This window comes from Mustela lutreola, chromosome 7 (assembly GCF_030435805.1).
Source record: "Mustela lutreola isolate mMusLut2 chromosome 7, mMusLut2.pri, whole genome shotgun sequence".
Taxonomy (NCBI): Eukaryota; Metazoa; Chordata; class Mammalia; order Carnivora; family Mustelidae; genus Mustela; species Mustela lutreola.
Genome location: NC_081296.1, coordinates 57,495,553 through 57,519,667, shown reverse-complemented (window position 1 = coordinate 57,519,667; position 24,115 = coordinate 57,495,553). Strand labels below are relative to the sequence as shown.

Sequence of the window (24,115 nt, the reverse complement as noted above, 5' to 3'; positions counted from 1 at the left end):
CTACTAAAAGTCACTGAATTGGTGGCTCAGTGGGTTAAGCCTTTCTGACTTCAGCTCAGGTCATGATCCCAAGGTCCTGGGACTGAGTCCCACATCAGTGCTCTGCTCAGCAGGGAGCCTGCTTCCTCTTCTTTTCTCTCTCTCCGTGATCTCTTTATGTCAAATAAATAAATTTTAAAAATCTTTAAAAAAAAAAGTCACTGAATTGTACACTTGAAATGGGTAAATTTTATGATATGTAAAATATACCTCAGTAAAGGTTTTTTTGTTTTTTTTTTTTTTTAAAGAAAGTAATAAAAGGGCAAGAGATTTCAAGTGGGTTATTTTGGGGAAAGCCTGAGGAGCTGCCATTTGACCAGAGGCCTGGGTAAATAACTACATGGCCATGAAAAATAAGGAGACTTGGTAAGTTTCTGAATTCTTGGTAATGATGTGTGAGTCAGTAAGAAGGAGACATCATTTAAGAATGTTTATTTCAGTTTTAAAAAAGCAGAATCTAGGGGCGCCTGGGTGGCTCAGTGGGTTAAAGCCTCTGCCTTCTGCTCAGTCGTGATCCCAGAGGCTTGGGATCAGCCCCACATCGCATTGGGCTCTCTGCTCAGCAGGGAGCTTGCTTCCCCCTCTCTCTGCCTGCCTCTCTGCCTACTTGTGATTTCTGTCTGTCAAATAAACAAATAAAATCTTAAAAAAAAAAAAAAAAGCAGAATCTAGGAATTTGTTATGGATTACAGAGAGTTTAAGAATAAAGAAAAAAACCTTATTTGGATATTCAGAGTAGAACATTAAAATAGCATCAACATTGAAATAGACATTAAAACAATATTCCAGGGGCACCTGGGTGGCTCAGTGGGTTAAAGCCTCTGCCTTCGGCTCAGGTCATGATCCTAGGGTCCTGGGATCGAGCCCCGCATCAGGTTCTCTGCTTAGCGGGGAGCCTGCTTCTGCCTCTCTGCCTACTTGTGATCTCTGTCTGTCAAATAAATAAAATAAAATAAAATAAAAAGCCCAAAAAACAAAAAAACAAAACAAAAAACCCCAATATTCCAAACAAATAACTGCAAATTTCCCTTATTAGTTCCTTCAGTCCCATACAACTAATTCTTATTCTGCTAGATCTTGCGTAAGCAGTCCCATGAAGTTGTTTGCTTATTGACCAAGAGTTCTGGAAATTTTGGCTCAATCCACTGGTTTGGTATGAAAGTTGTCTAAATATCATTAACTCAAAAACCTGTCCTTAGGAGTCTATGCTTTAAAGGGCCAATGCCTTGAAGTATCTAGTACAGTCCTTTTTCACAAGGCTCTGACACCACCTTTTATCAAAGACACAAATTCTCATTGGTATTTATAACGGAGCCTTCAGGCCAGCAATAAACAAAAACTACCTATGGGTGACAGAACCTTAAAATGCCTGTGGTTAGTTTATCGCTGATAATCTTCAGATGTGAACATGTAGGAAGTTTCATAATAAGAATAACGCACCTCACAAGGAAATTTGGTTGTTTCTTTGGAATGTAAAACAGTAATAAAAGCCATTTCAAAAAAAACTTCAGACAAAATGTCTTTAAAGATAGTTAAGCCTATTTCAAAGTAGTCAGTGCATGTTACTTGTGCTGATTGATAAAAATGGATGAATGTAATATTTATAGAAAATGCAACCCAGAATATTACTGAGCTGGCATCTTTCCTAGCAGAGGTGTAGGATTTAGATATAATTTGGGGAGTTCGTTCTGTAAACTTTGTTGGTTCTAGAAGTTCCTGTCGCACTAGAGTAGGGATGGTTGTGGTCTGTTTTATTGATCATATGTTATTAGCAAAACCCCTCCAACATTACAGAAGGTGCCAAAATCACTCAGAAAGAACAGGATGCAGGGCCATAACTCCCCAGAGGATCATCTACTAAATGGAACCAGGGCTAGACAGGGCCTACACTAGACAAGCCCAGACCAGGGTGACTGCAGAAATTAGAGGTGACAAAGAAGTATAAGGATGAAAGATCTGGGTGGACATCTGCCTTCCTCTTGGTCATAATCTCAGGATCCTGAGATCAAGTCCTATGTCAGGCTCCTTGCTCAGTGGGGAATCTGCTTCTCCCTCTGCCTGCTGCTGCCCTGTTTGTACTCTCTGACAAATAAATCAATAAAATCTTAAAAAAAAATAAGAAAGAAAAAAAGAAAAGAAAAATCCAGCACCAGTTAGAAGGGTTGAGTTCTATGGATTTGACCAGGTTTATGTGAGTTCATTTTATAAATGTGAATTATCATGATTCTTACTAAGAACCGAAAATATCCATCTTATATGAGATACATATTTTTAAGATTGTTTTGGGCATCAGTGATAACCAGTTGTTCTCTAGATCCATGAGGAAATGACTTCAATAGGACCAGACCATCAGGGGCAAGATATCTGGGATAAAAGAAGGAACAATTGGTGGGATCCTATAGGTCAGAGTCCTGCCCCCATTCTACTGCCTCCTAGCTATGTGGCCCGAGGCAAGTCACTTACTTCGAGATTACTGTAAAACAAGAGAAATAATTTTAGTTCCTTTTACTTGTTGAGGAAGTTGTAAGGGTCATATAAGGTCATTTAGGTGAAAGTAAACTAAAATGCAAAGCCATCTGATTAGGTCCTCAGAAAGCCTAAATACCACCATTGTATGAATTGAAAGGAAAGGCACTTCCTCTGGGTGAAATCAGCTCTGCACCAGTTTGCACAGTTTGTTGCACAGAGCACAGTTAGGTTCTGGTCTCTACGTACTGCATGGCTGGCTATCCCAAGCACAGAGTAAACTTCAAAACGGCTCCTTCCTTCCTTCCTTCCTTCCTTCCTTCCTTCCTTCTTTCCTTCCTTTCTTTCTAAGATTTTATTTATTTATTTGATAGAGATCACAGGAAGGCAGAGAGGTAGGCAGAGAGGGAGGGGGGAAGCAAGCTCCCCGCTGAGCAGAGAGCCCTGAGGTGGGGCTCCATTCCAGGACCCTGGAATCATGACCCCAGCCAAAGGCAGAGACTTTAATCCACTGAGCCACCCAGGCGCCCCTGTAGAACGGTTTCTGCATGGGAAATGACACTGCGTGGGAGCACCAGGAAGCGTTCCCTACCAAGATGATTGCCTGGTCTCCTCCATGGCTAGGTCCCTTTGGGTTTCGTGGGTCGGGCTAAACCAACACCAGGCTCTGCACACTCCTGAGCACTCTGCAGTCCTAACGGAGGTCAGTGTTTGAGCATAGGGTCATCTCAAGTAACCTGTCTGTCTCTGAAAAATGCCTCCCACCCCACTGGCCCCACTCTGAACCTAGGTGCATTTGGAGGGCATGTGTGTGATGAAAACCCTGGGGAAAAAAGGCAATGGCTCGTTTGGGACCCACAGCAAAGTTGAATCCCTTCGTAGTGAATTGATGTTCATTTTCCCTTCTTTTGTTTTTATGTTTCTCATCCTGAGAAACTCCTCGTAGTTTGGAGAACATCCAGCTGGAGGCTGAGCTGGTTTCACACCCATCCAGTCAGCTGTCACTAGACAGAAGCAGCTGCCACTGCAGGGTGAGGGAAAAGTTCCTGTGTGCCCAGTGGAAGAGTGTGCTGACCATTGCTAATTCTTGCATAACCAAGTGCTTCTCAACCGCATCCCCAAATCCGGACTTTCATAGCAAAGACGCTGAACCTCCCTTTCACTACCCTGAGGTGTGATTCTCAGATGCAATCACAGGGATTCACACTTACCCCCAGGCAACTCGTCTTTGGAGTCTGAGCACTCAAACATCATTGCTCCAACAAGTCTTGCCTTTCACTCCTGCATTATTGGTTTTCTTCTCTGCTTAGTCTTTATTATCTGTAAACAAGCTGGTGTTGTCTTTTCTTAAAAACAAAACAAAGTAGAAAACCAACCTTCTCTTGACCCTTATGCCCTTTCAGTCTCATACTTTAGATACCTGGTCATATGCTGATGGCTCTGAAATTTGTAGCTCCAGCTCACACTGGTCTGCTGTACAGTCTCCTATAGTCACTATATTGACCGCCTGACATCTCGACTTGAAAATTTAATACGGGTGTTGAATTTAACATCCACACAGGGCTGAGTGGGGTGGAAGAAGACCACAGGCTAGATATCCTGTGTAAATAACCGTGTAGGTAAGGGTCCTATGTGTGCAGACATGTGTTTCTCCATACTGTTAGTAAACCATCTATAATGAGGCTTGACACTTAATATAAGTGTTTATTTTGCAAAAATTATTGGTTCATAGGAAGTTGCCAAGATAACACAGAGAGCTCTAATGTACCCTTCACCCGCTTCCTCGTGATTACATCTTACGCATCCACATGATGTGTGAGATTGACAGTAGCATAATGTGTGTGTGTGTGTGCGTGTGTGTGTAGTTCTGTGTCTTTTTATTTTATGTGTTAATTTATGTAGTCACTGCTGCAAACAAGATACAGAATGACTTCATCACCACCAAGATTTCCCTTGTGTGGGTGTCTGGCTAGCTTAGGCAGTAGAGCGTGGGACTCTTGATCTTGGGTCCTGAGTTCGATGGGTGTGGATATTACTTAAAAACAAAACAAAACAAAACAAAAAAAAACTACAAAAGGACCTCCCTTGTAGTACCTCCTTAGAGCCACATCTGTGTCCTTACGCCCACCATTCAAACCCCTGACACTGTTCTCCATATTGCATGGATGTTATCTAAATGGAGTTATAGGGTACACGGCCTTTGATGTTATTATTTCTTTCATGCAGGGTAATACCTCTGAGATTCATCCAGGTGATTCCGAGTGTCAGCAGCCCATCCCTCTTTACTGCTGAGTAGGATTGCGTGCTGTGCATGCCTTCCAGTTTGTTTAGCCCCTCACCCAGTGGAGGACATGTGGGCTATTTCTAGTGTGGGCTAATACAAATGAAATGCTGTTAACATTCATGTACAAGTTTCTGGGTGGACATATGTTTTCATTTCTCTGAGATAAATGCCCAGGAGTGTGATTGCTGAGTTGTAGGATAAGCATGTAGTTAGTATTTTTAAAAAATCTGCCAAACTATTTCCCAGGTAATAGTACTATTTATATTCCCATCAGCAATATACAAGAGATCCAGTTTTTTCGCATCCTTGCCAGTGTTCCATATTATCACTACTTTCTTTTTTTTCATTATAACCATTCTGATAGATGTGTAGCAGTGCCTTCCCACCGAAGGTCCCTGGACTTGTTTCTCTGCAGTCCTGTCCCGCCTGGTAGTCTGCTGCATGAACTCAAGTTGCCTGGTCCTCCTTGGACTCTCAGTTCCATCTCCTCGGCTCGAAGACTGAGAGGCTCCGCCCACATCCTGGTCTCTGTGCCATCTGGCCCAGAAACTCTCCACAGGGAGTAAATTGGAGGAGTAGGCTCATCCCCTTTGTTTCCCCTCTCTCAGTGATCGCTGGACTTCATCACCTTTGTCCAATGTGTTAAAAGTCTATTATTTCATATTATTTGCCCATTATTCCAGGAGTTTTAGGCAAAATCCAATCACTGTTCCTCCATCCTGACTACAAGTGGAAGTCCATTACTTTTTTAAGTCCACATTTTATTTTATTTATTTTTAAAAGATTTTATTTATTTGAGAGAGAGAGGGTGAGAGAGTGCACATGAGTGGGGGGGGGGGGCAGAGGGAGAGGGAGAAGAAGGCTTCCGGCTGAGGAGGAAGCCCAATCAGGTCTCCCTTGATCCCAGGACTCCAGGATCATTACCTGAGGGAAAGCAGACAGCCAACCATCTGAGCCACCCTTTTTATTTTTTTTAAGATTTTATTTATTTATTTGACAGAGATCACAGACAGAGATCACAAGTAGGCAGAGAGGCAGGCGTGGAGGCAGGTGGAGAACAGGCTCCCCGCTGAGCAGAGAACCCGATGCAGGGCTGGATCCTAGGACCCTGGGACCATGACCTGAGCTGAACACAGAGGCTTTAACCTACTGAGCCATCCAGGCGCCCTTTATTTATTTATTTGAAAGAGAGACAAAAGAGAGTGGAAGAGAGAGTGAGCATGAGGAGGGAGGGGGTACTCAGGAGAAGATTCTTTATGTCCTCTTCATGTTACCGGTAGACCTCAATGGACTGAATGGGCAGAATGGGCACCACCACAAGTAGATGGTGAAATGTAATAAACGCCTAGTGTGAAGTAAGTGCTCAGTATTGTTTAGTTGTTGCTATTATATTCCTAAATTATCAACATCAGCACTGCAAAAGGCCAGCCAAGTGGACACTGCCAATCACAGAGGCAGCTCCCAGACCACTGTTTGAAAACTCCTGCCTGAATGACAAAGCAAAACATCCTCCTAAAGAGTCTTGTTTATGTCCAGAAGGGGTTTTTATAGCTCCTCAATAATCTCCAGGGTGATTTTAAAAACATCTTCTGCTGTCACTTTTAGCTAAAGACGTGATTAGGATCAGCATTGAAAAATAACCTCCCAGTTTTTCTCACCCAGGCTACAGGGACTGGTAGTGATGGTGCTGCTTTGGATTGGTCTCATCTAGGGCTAAATTAACAGGGTTGCAAAATGTGGATGTTCTGATGGGAATGTGGATCTTGGTTGGGTTGGAAACAGGGAGAAGGGAGTGGAGGGCAGTACTAAGCTTAAGGTACAAAATAACCATGTTGGAGAGTTGACCCAAATAAAGGCCAAGGATCTTGACTTGCTAGAAAACGAACAAGAAAGGGCTGAAGGGTGTACATGTGGAGAATATTAAACAGTGACTTGATCTGAGCTTCATGGTAAGGTCAAGCTTCAATAAAGCTCAGGATAGTGGGTGGAACTCGGGAGTGAGACAACTGACCAGACAAAACTGTCTGCAGTGTCCCAGGCTAGAGCGATTTCCTGCCTTGGGTATTTGTCTGTCCAAATAGCCTTACTTCAAAGTGTCTGTGGGAGCAGAGAGAATTGAGTGAGTGTTTATCCAGTGCTGGTGGGAGGAATGGATGGTGGGTGGACTTGGGAATTAAGTCTGGGTTTAAGAGCACAGGGACCGGCAGGAGCCAACCATTTTTCTACAGACCAGCATCCGGGGCACTTTTCAAAAAGAAGGAAAACCTGGGAGGGAAGTGCTTGGGGAGCAGGAAAGCACAAAAATCTCTGAAGCTGCTTAGGTGTGGAGGTAAGTCCTTGTAGTGTTGAGTGCCCCAGGGAACAAGACGGGAAGTTCTTCTTTAAAAAACATTTTTAAATATCGAAATTTTTCAACTTTAAAGGAAAGTTACAATGATAATACGAAGAACTCCTGAATATCCTCTATCCAGATACATAATTTTAAAAACTTTTCTCCCACATTAACAAAATCATTTTCTTTCTTTCTCTGCAAACTCATGTATACACATACATGTAATCTATATTTTGAATGATTTGAGTGTAGGCTGTGTACAGTATGCCCCTTTGTTCCATAATATTTCAGGCTTCATTTTTTTTAAAGAACAAATACACCCTTTTATAAAGAGTTTTTTTTTTTTTTAGTTTTTATATTTTAAAGGATTTTATTTATCTAATTGACAGAGAGAGACAGTGAGAGAGGGAACACAAGCAGGGGGAGTAGAAGAGGGAGAAGCAGGCTTCTCACCAAACAGGGAGCCCAATGTGGGGCTCGATCCTAGGACCCTGGGATCATGACCTGAGCCGAAGGCAGACGCTCAATGACTGAGCCACCCAGGTGCCCCAAAGATACTCTTTTTTTTTTTTTTTCCAAAGATACTCTTTTAAATAATCATAGTATAATTTTCAAATTCAGTATAGCAAACATTGATATAATCCTATCTATTCCACAGACTATATCCTAGTTTATCAATTGTCTCGATGTTCTTTACAGAAATCTTTTTTTTTTTTTTTTCTGGGAGGAAGTGTCTTTGATAGAGGGATGAAACTGACCTCACAGGACAAAGATACATGTTTTTTCCTCTCAGCTCTCACTGGGGTCTTTATTAGTAAGGGAATCCCAGGAGGTCAGTTTTGGAGTTTGGGGGACTTTTTTTGTTTGTTTGTTTCATTCTTATGCCATTTCCTCTCTAAGAGTACAAAACTAATCAGCAGGAAATACCCAAGTGCTAAGAGATCTTTAGTAGTAAAAGAGTTCTGGTATTGACACCATGCATGTAGCTTTAACAGGGTCCCGAGATATGAAATTGGGCATTGCCTCCCCCTCAAAGCCCCACCTGTCCATATCATGTAGCCTCTGCTTAGGGCTTAGGAATAAGAATGGACCATAGTGCTTTTTCTATTTCTTTTTATCTTCTGAGGGGAAGGATGAGTAGAGAGGACAGTAATAGACACTTGAATGAACAAACATTAATTTGGGATAAAAATAGAGAGATAGTCTCCTATGGCAATTCTAGTCCTTTACTGAGAATAAGGTTTTCTATAAGAATTCCTCTTAAAGGGGCCCCCTGGGTGGCTCAGTTGATTGAGCTGCTGCCTTCGGCTCAGGCCATGATCCCAGGGTCCTGGGATTGAGGCCTGCATCGGGCTCGCTGCTCTGCAGGGAGCCTGCTTCTCCCTCTCCCTGCTGCTTTGTCTACTTGTACTCCCTATCTCTCTCTGTCAAATAAATAAATAAATGGAATCTATTTATTTATTTGACAGAGAGATCACAAGTAGGCAGAGAGGCAGACAGAGAGAGAGGAGGAAGCAGGCTCCCTGCTAAGCAGAGAGCCTGATGCGGTGCTTGATCCCAGAACATTGGGATCATGACCTGAGCCAAAGGCAGAGGCTTAACCCACTGAGCCACACAGTGCCCCAAATAAATAAAATCTTAAAAAAAAGAATTTATCTTAAGGAAAGTATGACACTGTAATTGCTTGTCTTCTCAACTAGTCTCTTGGGTTATTTGGAACTAATACTTGTGTAGGAGCCACTTTAGGTCAACTTTCCCCACTGATTCCCCATATGCAAACCAATTTCAGAACTGCTTCTCCTGGTCACCTACACATTATTACACAGCAACAGGAATGTTGTGGGGAGGGACCAGAGAAACGGGAAAAAGACAAGAAAGAATCTCTGCCAGGAGGGTAACGCTGAGGAGGGAGGAGACGCCGAAGATTATGGAGTCAGTGTTTAGTAGGGAGTGTAGGGCCCCTCCTGGAGCCAAGTTGCATCTCCAAGTCAGCCCTTCTGTATCCCTTCCGCCCTCCAGGAAAAATGAAGCTGACTCTGGTGCAGATCTTCTTTATGATGTTGCTGCTCCTGCTGGGCCTGGGACTTGGCCTGGGGCTGGGGCTGCAGATGGCTGCAGCAGTCCTACAGGAGAGCGATCAGACCCTGAGCGAGCTATGGTCCAGTGACTCCGAGGACAAGACCAAGGCCAATCAAGGAGAGGGCAGCCAAACTACAGAAACCTTGCTGGTTAGCAACAAAGGAGTGGTGCAACCGGGCTGGTCTGAAGACACCGTCCTTGGGGAAGACGAAGTTCGGGGAAGCAAGATGCTCAGAGCTGAGCCTCTCCTTCCCAGCCACAAAGACTATCTTAGGTCTGACTTGATGACCAGGGAGTGTAACAGCCTGATGTCACACAAGCTGAAAGAACACAACCGCACGTGCATAAGCCAGTACACGTTCATCCACGAGGATCTGGATACAGTCAAGGCTGTCTGTAACAGTCCTCCAGTTGCCTGTGAGCTCAAGGGGGGCAAATGCCACAGAAGCTCCCGTCCTTTCGATTTGACGCTCTGCAGGCTGTCCAAACCAGGCCAGGTCCCTCCTCACTGCAATTACCTCACTGTCATTTTTGAAAAGTATATTATTATATCCTGTAATGACTCGAAGTTCCAGATAACGTCTGGACAATGAAACGACTTATCTTCTTCATCCTTCCTCTTCACCCTTCTCCTCTTTCTCTTCCTTTTCACTTCTCTCTCCTACTGGTTTCCTCCTCCCTGGTGTTCTGGATAAAAAGGTTCTGGGAAGAGAGGCTGGCCTCCTCTGGATCATTCTCCCCTGAGAACACAGTGCTTCTTTTCCCCTAGGTTTCACCCAACTTGCAGTTCGCTCCTAGGGCTAGAGGTGAAAGAATAGGATAACGATCTGTAGTGTCTCTAGGTCTTCCCGTCTGCCCTGCTCTGGGAGGAGATAAGTGAAGAACTGCTCTAGTTTCTGTGGTGACTCTGGTCATCAGCCTGTTTCCCAGTCCCTTTGTCTTTGGGTGTGGACTGTAAGAGGTTGACGCATCCTCCACCCACGTCCTTCCCTGCTGCAACCATCACAGGAACCTCCTGGGCTTTCCACACGCACCTGTGAGCTGCGGATGGAAATGAGTGACTCAAGCTGTGACTGCACCTGGTAAACCACGTGGGTCAGGTTTTTTTTCTTGCAGCCCTTGAAAGAGAGGACTAGTCGTCGGGCTGTGCTGGGAAGGTGCTGAGTGGCACAGACAGAGCTAGAACATGTGATGGGGCAAGGACAGTGCTCTTTCATTTTTCTCAACTTTTTTCTCTCTCCTCCCATCTTCTACTATCTGCCCTTTTGTCTTGCTTCTTTTTCCATCTCTTTGTTTTTTTTCTTTTACATACCCCTCTTACCGCCAACACCCTTCCTCTGTTTTCCTTTTCCTCTACTTTTTGGGCGCTCTCTGTTCGTTCTCTGAATCCCTTTAGAAATTCATTCAGCCACTTAAGTGTCAGACTCTAGATTTCAGCTTGGGTTAGGATCTCAGGGTAGTGGGATTGAGCACTGCCCCCCAGCTCTGTCCTCAGTGGGAATTCTCTTCTCTCCCTCTGCCCCCATCCCCTGATTGCAAGCACGCTCTTTCTCAAATAAATAAATTCATCTTTAAAAATAAAGAAATTCGGGCGCCTGAGTGGCTCAGTGGGTTAAACCGCTGCCTTCAGTTGGGGTCATGATCTCAGGGTCCTGGGATTGAGTCCCGTTTCGGGCTCTCTGCTCAGCAGGGAGCCTGCTTCCTCCTCTCTCTCTGCCTGCCTCTCTGCCTACTTGTGATCTCTCTCTGTCAAATAAATAAAATCTTTTAAAAAATTAAAAAAAAAAAAGAAATTCATTCAGCCAACATGGATGATTTATGCTATGCCAGTTAAGAAGGTGCAGGTCCTATAGTCTAAAGAGTCGGTCATAGGGAGTTGAGGGAGGACAGAGAAAGAGAGCTCTTTCCAGAAGGTTTACTTATGTCCAGAAGTGAGACTGGTGCTCACTTCAGGTGCTCAATGATGCAAAATGAATGGGGTCAAGAGAGTCTTATTGTCAGTCATCACCTCTTCCCCCTTTTTGCTCTGCAGAAGAACGTTGGTGAAAGGATAATTTCAGCAGAGAAGGGGTTGAATCTATTCGTGGAGCAGAAAAACTATGAGTTGAATAAATAGAGGATGGAAGTGGCTGCCCTCAGCCCATTTCCTCTGAATTAATTTCCTTCAAGAAATAGTGTAGGGCGCCTGGGTGGCTCAGTGGGTTAAGCCTCTGCTTTCGGCTCAGGTCATGATCTCAGGGTCCTGGGATTGAGTCCCACATCGGGCTCTCTGCTCAGCAGGGAGCCTGCTTCCTCCCCTCTCTCTCTCTGCCTGCCTCTCTGCCTACTTGTGATGTCTCTCTGTCAAATAAATAAATAAAATCTTAAAAAAAAAAAAAAAGAAAGAAATAGTGTAGTGAGACATGCATGGGTGCAGAAGGGAATCCAAGAAAATTGCTGTGTGACTTAATTTTGAGATTTCCTCACCCTGGGGGGTGAGGCTGCTCTGCTTCATTCTTCTAGACAGTAACACACTCCAGAGTTGGGGACATACATAATGGAAGACTGGGCGGTGGGGGGTGAGGGGTGGTGGAGATTGGGCTTACCCTGATCTGGCTTTCACTTTCCTGTTCTTTCTTCATTTATTCTCCAATTTCTTCTGTCCTTCCTGTTCTCCCAATCAGGCAACCATTAAATGTGTTGCCTCTGGTATCCTCTCAGACTCCCGTGGTTCAACATTTCCCTTTAGACCTCTCACTCTCGTCTTCTGGCAGTAATAACCTAGAAGGAGCAGTGTTGCTGGGCAGGAAGTATGTCTGCATCTGCAGGGGCCCTGACCTTTAGAGGTGGGAGGGGGTGAGGAGAAGGGCACGAAGTGTGACCAAAACCAAGGCCAAGGTCAAGGCTGGGGCAGATCCCTATTCTTCCTGATGCAGAATCCCTTTCAGGAGAAACAAAAGTTTATCTCAGGCCAGAAAGAAAATAAAAAATGAGGAGGGGGGAGAGGAGAGAAGAATGGATGTCAGAGAAATCAGCCTTGTTAGGAATTTGTCCAGAGGGTAAACCAAAGGCATTAAGGAATGTGCAAGTGTTGTAAGGGTGACTTCATCTTTACCAAAAGCCAAAGGATCCACATTGTCTGGCTCTAAATATTAAGAGATGGGATTAGCTAGGAATTAAAGGCTGTATTGTCTCATTTGTAGATAGGTTGCGGCCAGCTTCTCTCCTTCGGTGGTCCCACACCGTCCTCGTCTCCTCCTCTAGTCTCCACTTGGGACACTCTCAGGGGTCAGGCTCTCGACTGTGGAGACTGTCTTAGGAAAGCAACTCACAAAACCCTCTTTGGTCTTTGGGCTCCCGGTGGTTTACGCAGGAAAACACAGCTTCTGTGACCCACAGAACAAGGTGACAAGACACACCCCCACCTACCTGGGACAGAAAATTAACTCATAGTAGTCCAAATGCTGCCTCATTCACAAAACTGTCACCAACTCCTTCAACTCCAGGGTAGCTCCATCCTTACCCTTTCAGTCACATGCATTAGCCCTGTAACAGGTCCTTGGCCCTTACCTACTATTCCTAAATCCTAACTGCTCTGAAAACTGAAGGGGTTTCTTTCAAAGTGGCTCCAAAACTGCTTTAGATGCAAAACCTGACTGAACTAATGGCGCAAGCCTACTTATTATCTTTATGCTTCATTTATGCTGTATGCCCATTACACATTTCTTTGAGGAAATGTCAGAGTTTGTTTATGAACACTGCTTCAGATCGACTCCTCTAGGGATGTTTAAGCAATATCACCCACGTACGTACACACACACTTACACATAATTGCTTTTGAAAATCTGAAAAATTTTAAGTTTCAAAATGCATCGGCCCCAAAAGTTTTAGGTAAGGGATGTGGACTTGTATACACAATTTAGTCAGCCCTTATTTAATTTCAGTATACAATATATGGCGTAATGAAGTCATAAGCATCTCTGTAGAAGCAACTATATTGTAAGTTTCTGATTTATTTTTCTGATTTTTTTTCTGATTATTTATTTGTCAGAGAGAAAGAGAGAGAGACAGAGAGCTAGCGCGCAAGCAGGGGGAGAGGCAGCGGGAGAAGCAGGCTCCCTGCTGAGCCGGGGAAGGGGGTGGGTAGTGGAATGCGGGACTATATCCCAGGACCCTGGGATCATGACCTGAGCCAAAAGCAGGCACTTAACCAACTGAGCCACCCAGGTGTCCCATTGGCACATTTATTGATCAAAGATTACCTGCTTGTTGATTATCTAGAACCTTCTCACAAGTTATAAAAATTGTATGAAACATAGAATTATTCAAGAGGAGCAAGTTTTCGGACTCCTGCCAAATTCTGTGCAGTCTGCTTCACATTTCAGAGGGCTCAGTGTGTTCTTTTCAGGGGAAGCAGGAAGGAAACCATACCAGTATGCAGGCACTCTACCAGATGCTGTCACGTACTTGGTTTTGCATAATTCCTATAAAGAGGTGATAGTAGAGGGGCGCCTGGTGGCTGAGTGGATTGAGCCTCTGCCTTCGGCTCAGGTCATGATCTCAGGGTCCTGGGATTGAGCCCCGCATCGGGCTCTCTGCTCATCGGGGAGCCTGCTTCTCCCTCTCTCTCTGCCTGACTCTCTGCCTGCTTGTGATCTCTCTGTCAAATAAATAAATAAAATCTTAAAAAAAAAATAAAAAAAAAAAGAGGTGATAGTAGAGTAGATTGGCCCATTTTGCAGAAGAGAGTAATAAATAGGCTTGGAGACGCCAAGTTTATCTTGACCAAGATCACCCAATTTATGAATGGTTGATCTGTCATGTAAATAGAGTGCTCCTGCCCTTCCCCCTATTTGCTGCTTCCTGATTTCTGGAACCCTTCAGTTTGCTCTCCTGGACTCCAAATGGTGACATTCAACTCTAACTAGAGTTTAGGGCCAGGATTCTGGATTCTTTGCCTTTGTGATAAGCACTTATGTACTAGTAATGAAGGATAGTCGGAAGAAAAGCAGGCAGGGACAAGGGGCCCCCTGCTCTAAAAGGATTTTACATCACCCTGGAAGTCTTGCAGGATTTGCTGCCTTTAGTGCCCATAGTTCTTGGTCACGCCGCAGACCAGACAGAGTGGTGGGCAGCAAAGCAAAGTTTATGAGAAAGAGTATAAACCTCTCAGAGAGGGAGGGGGCCCCAGAGGGTTGCCCCCCTCTCCAGAGTTTCTCAGCTTAGGGGTTTTTAATGTGGAACTATCTTAAGTATTGAGGGTGAGTTACAAGGAAATAGCGTTCTTGTCAACAGCTTAACTCCCAGAGACCCATAACTCAGTTTCCTGTAGCTGTAACTTCACCCTCCCTTCCTTGAGTGATGTGGGAAACCAGGACAGAAAGGAAAGTAAACAAAATTAAGTTTCTTCTTGATCTGCAGCCCATTGACAATGGGCAGAGTATGACATTAATCCAGGAATTCCCAACTGTCTTAAGGTTGATGACTTACTAGAAGGAAGAACAATCCTAGCCTGACAGTAGCAAGGCCTCTAGCATCCCAAGATTCTTCTATAGCATATCAAAGTCCTTTTGGACACCTCCCCTTTTCCTTGCCTCCCCCAGCTCCCAAGTATATGATCAACCATTCCTCACAACCCCAGCTCAGCAGCTCCTTCTGCCCACGGGTCCTGTCCTGTGCTTTCATAAAATCACCTGTTTGCACTAAAGACGTCTCAAGATTTCTTTCTTGGCTGTGGACTCCAGACCTCACCAACATTCCCAAATGACATCAACGTGCTGCCGTAGGTGAGAAGGGCCGGTTCTTGGGAATCATACAGTCGTGGCATGAAATCGAAGCTCTGCTGTGACCACAGCAGTTGTGACCACAGATAGTAGCTGTAGGCTCTTGGAACCTCAGTTCCTTACTTGTAAAATGAGATGAAACCTACTTTATAGGGCTGTTATGAGGATTGTGTGAGACCCGATGGCCCGTAGTAGGCTTCAGCAAATGGCGGCTTGTGGGAGGCCCCGGTAAGGCTTGAGACGAGGACCAAACCAGGCCCTGACTTGTGCCTCCTTTAAAGGCTGAATAGCCAAACAAAAGGCTTAGGTCGATAAAGTCGAGTAGCACTGAGAAAGGGTCTGTGCTATGTGTTGTGCACTCGCCTACATGACTTCCCACACGTTTGCTAGTCAGATAGAGACGATTTGGCCAGGGTCAGAAATTCTTGGCTGGTCCTTGCTGTCCTTGCACGGGCTATAGACTACACCATTGTAAGATTGTGCTGTGCTTACACAAACTATGTATTGAGTAGCCTTGAAGTTAGTACATCTGGCGCTAGAGGGTCTGCTATTGGTGCTTGGGAAATAGATAATAGGAAAGCTCGAAAGGTTTTCTGTGCATGTTGTAAACTCTTTAATAATCAGCTAAAAACAGATACTTTCTTATGATTGTTTCTGTTAGCTATATAATGCCTTGCTGCCTTGAATAAACTCCACACTATTGGACATCCTCCTTGGTGTTCCTCCTGCCCCTATCTCTTTGTCTCTTAATTTCTTTTCACCATCCTCTTACCCTCACGTTCCTGATCGATTTGTTGCGCTGGCCGTGACAGCGGCTGCATTTGGTGGTGGTGTTGCTGGGTTCGCTTCCCACAGAGAGCTCCTAAGTTCTTTGACAGGATCTCCCTGGTAGCAGTGCTATGGTACAAAATGCAATATCAGCACAGCTTTCAATTTGGGGCACATTGGCTAGTATGTGGATATGTGGGGTCCTGTAAAAACTCCTCAAATTTCATTTGAAAAATGGGTGGCTACGAAATTTATATACTTGGGGCTAGTGCAATCCTTAGAACTGAGCAAATAGGGCCCTTGCCCTGGGCGTAGCCCTTCAGGGGTACCCTACCCTTTGAAGTGCCTTCCACATAGGAAGTCCTCTTGCATCTGGTACTGACTGACTGGTCAGGTGCCCTGAGCTTGAACCAGCAGCTGTGTGGGCTTACATCCCATTTCTCCCCGTCAGGGCACTGTTCCCCATGGATAGAGCCAACTGGCCACTCCCTAAAAGTTCTGAGACTTGCACATATGCAACCATCCTCAAGTCCTGAAGCCAAGCCCAGGTTCCAGAATGGTGGCCTGGGAAGTGGGTCACTCTGTCTGGCAGGCATAGTATTTCCTTTGTAGGATTACATGAATGTGGGTCACCAGAATGGTGCTCACATATGATTTTGGGTTGAAACACATCCTGGACACAGGATTCTGGGTCACCCGTGGTCACTACTGACTCTTGACGTTGAGAGCATATGTGGGAGGCTTTCATTCATTTCTGTTCTCTTACTGTTCTGCTACTTCTGGCCTACAATACTTGAGGATGGCAAGGAGCAGTAAGCAGGAGAGTAAGGTTCTTATTTCCTGGAATCGAAAAACGGATCTTGCAGACAGAGGAGAGTGAGTAAAGGGATGGAGCTTTAGTAAGCAAGGAGCTTTAGTAAGCAAGGATGCAGAAAGAGCTCTCAGAAGTGAGAGGGGTCCTGACCAGGGTGCCCAGCAGGGCTTTTCATCTCTGGCCTTTAATTAGAACTTTACCAGGAAACTTGCCAGTGGTTAGGTCAGTGGGCTGGGGCTAAACATGATGCTTGTACATTGTGTGAGAGTCTTTGTTTCTTGTTACATTTGTTTTATTAGGTCTGGTTAATCTTTATAGTTTACTTCTCCTTTAAGCCTGGTAATTTTTTGTGGTTATTTTATGTTTTCTGTGGTTACAGCGTAATTATGAGGAAAACATTTTAACCGTAGCAGTTGGACACAGGGCTGGTTTCCCTTGGAGTTGGGACAGAGTAATCTGAATTTTTCTTTCTGATCTTTGTTTTTGTTCTGTCTCCATGTCTACATACCTAAAAAACCCTCAGAGCTTAGTTGGGGCCCCTCTTCTTTCCCTACCTACAGTTCCATCCTTTCCCTATTCAGCAGCACACGGTCTTCACCCTGTCAGCCCCCCACATTGGCACCCAGCGTGTTTATTCCACTGTTTGCAGCCTCACACCATGCGGAGATGGGGGTAGCTCCTCCTGTCTCTTGTAAGGACTTTTGAGACCATTGCTTTGCAATGCCCATGGGGCACTTCTGATCAGTGTCTTCTCTCACCTCTGATTGATAGACGATGATGTGCTCTCTTGGGTTGGCCTTCATAAAGGTAAATGATACTCCTTCCTTATACAAACAGGACCACTGTTCTTACTTTTCCCCTGACTCCTTGCCTATCATCCTTGCTGATGGGTATGTGTAGAAGGTAGGAGTGTAGTGAGTGTAGTGAGAAGTTAAAAAAGCGTTCACATTCTAAGAATGCAATGATTACAACCTGTAGAGTTCAAGAGAAGATATCGCGGGAGGATGCTTTGTTTTATGTTTACACTATAAAATTCTGAATGACAGATTCTACATGACCAGAAAATGGATTATCATTCTCATTTTTCTTCATACTTTTGGTGCCATGGGCTGAATACAGGTCACCCCTAAAGTCACATGTTGGAATCCTAATGCCCCATGTGATGGTATTAGAAGGGAGGACCTAAAGTAAGTGACGTGGGAAACAAAAGCAAAAGAAAAATTAAATTTCCTTACTACTTACAGCCCATTGACAAGTCCTTGAAATAGGCAGAGTGACATTCCTTTAGGGACACAACTGCCTCAATGTTAATACTTTGCTAAGGGCAAAAGGCAACTTTAGCCCAACCCCCAGGATCCTGTAAGTCTACTTTAACCTATAAAAATTCCTCTGGAAAATTCCTTTACGCCCCATATACATTTTGGCGATTATCCTGCAAGCATATGACCCACTGATATACATTTGAAGGGTCTTATGCCTGAGGGTTTACTAAACAGTAATAAATGATCATTTCCTAACAATAGCAGGATCCTGGAAACCTTGTTTCCAAAAAACCTGGGAGGCTTATGCTATCCTTAACCTTCTCCCAACTTCAAACTATATAATGGGCCTCTCCTCATGACCCCAGCTCTTTCTGCCCACAGGTCTTGTTCCCTGCTGGGCAAGGAGCCCTATGTGGGCTTGATCCCAGGACCCTGAGATCATGATCCAACCAAAGGCAGATGCTTAGCCAACTGAACCACCCAGATGTCCCCATCTCTGACCTTTTATTAAGACTTTGCCAGGAAACTTACTGGTGGTTAGGTCAGTGGCCTAGAACTAGAAATGACGTTTGTACATTGTGTGAATTTTTGTTTCTGTGACATCTGTGATATAAGTATGTATTGCTAGGTCTGGTTAATCTTTATAGTGAACTTTTCCTTTGAGGCCTAATTAGTTTTTGTGGTTATTTTTATTTTCTGTGGTTACAATTCAATTATAAGGAAAACATTTTAACCCTAGTAATTGAGATAGGGTGGTCTAAATTTTCTTGATCTGTTTGTTCTGTCTCAGCATCTGCATACATGAAATGCCCTCAGAAGCTAGTCAAGGGCCTCTTCTTTCCCTCCCTAAAGTCCCATCCTTTCCCTATTCATGAGGATGCTACAAGAAGTCTGCAACCCAGAAGACAGCCCTACCCAAACATGCTGACACCCTGAGCTGGGACTTCCAGCTTCTAGAACTGTGAGGAATACATTTCTGTTGCTTATTCAACACCCAGTCTGCGGTATTTTGTTATAGCCACCTGGAGGGACGAAGCTACTGGGTAAGACTTGCATTTGTGGTTAATGTTAACAAGGTAAAGTAACAGGGTAAACTTGGAGAGAGTCACTGGAAGCTGGTGTGCATGGGCAGCCGGGGTGAGGGGGTGTGTGACACAGTGTCGTGAGTCAGGATATTGCCAGCACTAAATCAACTGAAGGAGCAGGAGGCTGGCTGAGGACAAAGCAAAAGCTGGCGCCATGCACCCCCCCCCTTCATCCGCTCCCCTCCATATGTGTAGCATTCCTCAGGCACCCCTGACTGCCATAAAATGATAAATAGTTAACTTGCTGAGATTACAATCCTGCAAGACAGGAGTCTCCCTTGGTTTGCAAATGTCCTTGAGATTACAACAAAGAAGTTACCTTATCAATAGCCCAATTTCCAAAGACACAGAACTCAGTTCCTCAAGCCCTAATGTCACCCTCCCCTCCATAAAAAACCGAAGGAGGCGGAGGTAGAAGGAAAAGCAAATAAAGTTAAATTTCTTCTAAACCTAAATCTCATTAACAAGGATGCTTGATAGCAGGAATGTAACATTCCACCAGGAGACTCCCAATAGTCTTTACTTGATAAGTAACCAGGCCTTCAATATCCTGATAGTGCTTTTTTCGCATGCGTGGGCTAACTGGCCAGTTCTGCTTCTGTAAGATTGCTTTGTCTGCTTTCACGCGGGGTCCCCTGACCCAATCCACTGACGCCAAGTATGCCTGTTCAAACTGTCAATCAATCAGCTCAGCCCCACCCGAAATTTGTTTGTATCTGTCTATAAAAATCCTGCACCAACCCAGTTCCGGACCTCTCGGCATTATCGGCAACAAGCGGTGCAGAGGTCCAGGTTCGAACCTGCAATAAACGACCCTTGCTGATTGGCTTTGACTCACGTCTCTGGTGGTCTTTTAAGGTGGGGGTAATATTCAATTGGCATTTCACAACAGGGTAGGAAACTGCAGTGGCTGGGAGTGCTACATTGGTTAAATTCAGGCAGGTTTTGAAGAGTCATGACATTGTACTTCCTTTCTCTTATGGTGGAAGAGGTAAAATTAACTAAGAATGATACGTTTGGCAATAAAGAACACAATGAAGTAGTTCCTAGATCTAGCAAGACCAGACTGATGTGGGAAACAAAGGTAGAAAGAAATGTAGATTAAAATGTCTTTATAACCAGCAGCCCAACAAATACTTGAGGCAGGCAGAGTATAATCCTCCAGGAAGCTCCCAACTATATATATATATTTTAAAGATTTTTATTTATTCATTTGACAGAGAAAGATCACAAGCAGGCAGAGAGAGAGAGAGGAGGAAGCAGGCTCCCCATCAAGCAGAGAGCCTGATGTGGGACTCAATCCCAGGACTCTGAGATCATGACCCAAGCTGAAAGCAGAGGCTTAATCCATTGAGCCACCCAGTGATCCCAGCTCCCAACTATCGTAATGTTAATGCCTTGCTTGAGGGAAAAACAATCTTCGTTTGACAATAGCAAGGACTCCAGGATCCCGAGAGTCTTCTTTAGTGTATGAAGATCCTTTTGAAACCTCCCTTACCTTTACTTCCCCCAACCCCAACGTATATAATCAGTCACCCCTCACAACCACTGGGGCTATAGCTCTTTCTGCCCTTACATCATGTCCTTTGCTTTAATAAAACTGCCTTTTTGCACCAAAGGCATTTCAAGAATTCTTTTTTTAAAATTAACATATAATGTATTATTTGCCCCAGGTGTACAGGTCTGTGAATCGTCAGGTTTACACACTTCACAGCACTCACCATAGCAATACCCTCCCCAATGTCTATAACCCAGCCACCATATCCTTACCTCATCACCCCTTGTTTTGTGAGATTAAGAGTCTGTTATGGTTTGTCTCCCTCCTGATTCCATCTTGTTTCATTTTTCCCTTCCCTACTCCCCAAACCCCCCACTTTGACTCTCAAATTCCTCATATCGGAGAGATCATATGATAATAGTTTTTCTCTGATTGACTTACTTCGCTTAGCATGATACCCTCTCGCTCCACCCACATCATTGCAAATGGCAAGATTTCATTTCTTTTGATGGCTGCATAGTATTCCATTGTATATGTATACCACTCTTCTTTATCCATTCATCTGTTGATGGACATCTAGGTTCTTTCCATAGTTTGGCTATTGTGGACATTGCTACTATAAACATTCGGGTGCACATGGTCCAGTTTCATTCTTCTGCATGTGGCCGTCCAATTTTCCCAACACCATTTGTTGAAGGGACCGTCTTTTTTCCATTGGACATTCTTTCCTGCTTTGTTGAAGATTAGTTGACCACAGAGTTAAGGGTCCATTTCAGGGTTCTTTATTCTGTTTCATTGATCTATGTGTCTGTTTTTGTGTCAGTACCATACTGTCTTGATAAATATAGCCTTGTAATGTCGCCCTCAGCCCGCAAGTACCATACTGTCTTGATAAATATAGCCTTGTAATGTCGCCCTCAGCCCGCAAGGACGACAATGAGCCTGATATGGTGTTAATGCTTCATTTCCCTTTATTTAATCAACTTCCTTAGCTTATATACAGCAGGGTGACCAATAAGGGGCCAAGCAATGGGGAGAGCCAATGAGAGTCCTGTTACTATGCTGATTAAATTTGATACAGCCAATAACTATGTCCTCCTTTAGGCGGGCTTCACCAGAAAGTTCATTGTATACTTGCAGCGTATTTTGCTAGCAGTGAGCCAAGCAGCTTCTTGTAATGGCGGGGACTTTCCCGGCCGGAGGCAGTCCCCGACATTGTAATAGAGCTTGAAGTCTGGAATTGTGATGTCACCAGCTTTGGTTTTCTTTTTCTACATTCCTCTGGCTAACTGGGGTCTTTTTAAGGATTATTTGTTCCATTTCTTTGAAAAAAATTGAAGGCATTTTTTAAAAGATTTTATTTATTTATTTGACAGAGAGAGATCACAAGTAGGCATAGAGGCAGGCAGAGAGAGAGAGAGAGGAGGAAGCAGGCTCCCTGCCGAGCAGAGAGCCCGATGCAGGACTCAATCCCAGGACCCTGAGATCATGACCTGAGCCAAAGGCAGCGGCTTAACCCACTGAGCCACCCAGGTGCCCAATTGATGGTATTTTGATAGGGATTGTATTAAATGTATAGATTGCTTTAGGTAGCATAGACATTTTCACAATATTTGTTTCTCTTGTAACTAATAAATGATACATATTTTGTGGTAAATGTACTTTGAAACTATGCAAGTATTTCATTCCTAATCACATTTTCAATGTACTTATTCACTTATATCAGTAGGGGCTCATAGTTTCTTGTTTAATTTAAGGAGTTATATAGCCTGTCCCTGAATTAGTCAGTGGAAGCCCTTTAAATCTGGCTTCTGGGTGCTATTGCCATGTCCCCATGATTCTTTAGGCACTTCCCTGCTTTGAGAAACAACAAGATGGTCCAAGCTTACCTTATATTTTCCTTGCCCTGGAACCAGTCAGTTCTCCAAAGATGCCTGTTTTTTTTTTTTTTTTTCTGTGGAGAACAGAATTTTGTATATTTGTGGTTGTTGGGGTGAGAGAGCTCCAAGACTCTGTCAGTGGACAGAGCTTGGGAATACAGCAAAGAGATCCAATTACAAACACACACATGCAGACTCACACACACACAGTTACATGTGTGTTATTTACATATTTACATGGAAAACCATGAGTTCACACCAATACCTCCAATTCCAGTCTAACCCCATGGGGCTCATATTAGTTTTCTCCCTTTCTGGATTTATATACTCATTTCCATATTTATAACCTTCTTCCCCCATATTTTCTTCAGTATTTTTACTTATTTGTTCAATCTCCACATATGTAACCAGTCTTCCATAGCTGCCGCTGTCCCCCTTCCATATGGATGTCTGTTGCCTACTCTGACTCTGACACTCTGTGCCAGGCTGCCTTCCTACATGGATGCTCCCCATTTCAGTTACCATACCCCACACCAGGTCATCCTCTGAGTGGACACCTCCTCTAGCTGCTCAAGCTCTGACTCTTCATGCTGGATTTTCCCCCCATCATACCTCAACCTAACATTCTTCACACCGGCCCCACCCTCCTGTGGATGCCTACCTTGGTCTGCCCTGTCTAATAGTTTCAGGAATAAATTGTATAGGAAGGGAAGAAAGTGGAAATAAAGGGAGGAATGTGAAGAGAAGGGAAGGAAAGGGGAAGAGATGGGGAAATGAGCAAAGGAAAGGAAAGAAGTTCTATTTGTTGAAAATTCAAATTATGCATTAGCTTTTTCTGGATTTTAAAAATGTTACTACGAATAAATTATTTCATTAATGAAATATTATCTATTTAACTATTTCCCTACTCTTGGACACTGAAGTGACTTCCACTGATAAATAATTTGCACAGATACTTTTCCTTAAGAAAAATTCTTCTGATAGGAATTATTAAGTCAAGAAGTATAAATAATCTTAAAGTTGTATGTACTTTTAGGTTTTCACACCTTCCCTTTCAGTGAAGTTGTACTTATATCCCCACCTACCAGTACACAGGTTGGGCCCATGCCAACTATATCCTTTGCATAATTTGGCATTATCTTTTATTTTAATCTGACAGTTTGATAGGCAAAATATAGCTTCTCATTATTAACTTTGCATATCTTTTACTGAACATACTAACTTCTCATTATTAACTCTTGCATATCTTTTACTGAAACATATTAATTTTGCATATCTTTTACTGAACAGGCCATTTCTAAATAAATTCTTAATGACTCAGTGTCTCCTCTTCCCTGAGATTCTCTCCACTGCATGACACAAACCCTCATGAATCTGATTTTTGCACACACACTCTTGATAGTCTGTAAACACAAATTAAAAACTCTTTAGATTTGAGTGGATTGTTCATGATGACTGCGTGATGTCTTCAGTCATGCACTCAGCATGTTGAATCTGGGATTGTTTGGGAAGATATCCAGGGAAGATATGGTTCAGGAATTTCTCCTAGAGAAATTTTCCTGCTGGTGCAGGGTGCTCCTCGACCCACCCAGATTCCCAGAGGGAAATTACAAATAGTGCTCAGTTTGTGCAAGCACTGTGGACGTCTCATTATTCACCCGTATTCAGTCTGGCCCCACGCCCTTTCATGGGTCATGCCAGCATCAGTGTTTACTGTAAGAGCCTATTTAGCCAGAGAGATTCCATCCGGTTAAACTCTGGTTAAACAGTGATTTTGTTGTTTAAGCAGTAAAACTTAAACTGACCTTGCCCCCCGCCCCCCTCAGGGAACTTACTTAAAACAAGT

General features: G+C 43.8%; 1 protein-coding gene across 2 annotated transcripts; it reads left to right on the top strand.

Moving 5' to 3' along the window:
• Positions 1-5,661: 5,661 nt before the first annotated feature.
• Positions 5,662-9,909, top strand: RNASE10 (ribonuclease A family member 10 (inactive)). Of its 2 annotated transcripts, none has more exons than XM_059181033.1 (2): positions 5,662-6,908; positions 9,141-9,909. In XM_059181033.1, the coding sequence occupies exon 2, from the start codon at positions 9,146-9,148 to the stop codon at positions 9,791-9,793; it is 648 nt and encodes a 215-aa protein (XP_059037016.1). In that variant the 5' UTR covers positions 5,662-6,908; positions 9,141-9,145; the 3' UTR covers positions 9,794-9,909. The 2 variants fall into 2 exon arrangements, with proteins under 2 accessions (XP_059037016.1, XP_059037017.1); XM_059181034.1 differs by lacking the exon at positions 5,662-6,908 and adding an exon at positions 6,915-7,118.
• Positions 9,910-24,115: the final 14,206 nt, after the last annotated feature.

What these genes read in the sequence shown, in the direction of transcription:
- RNASE10 (XM_059181033.1), top strand. Translation starts at nt 9,146, where the DNA reads ATGAAGCTGACTCTGGTGCAGATCTTCTTTATGATGTTGCTGCTCCTG.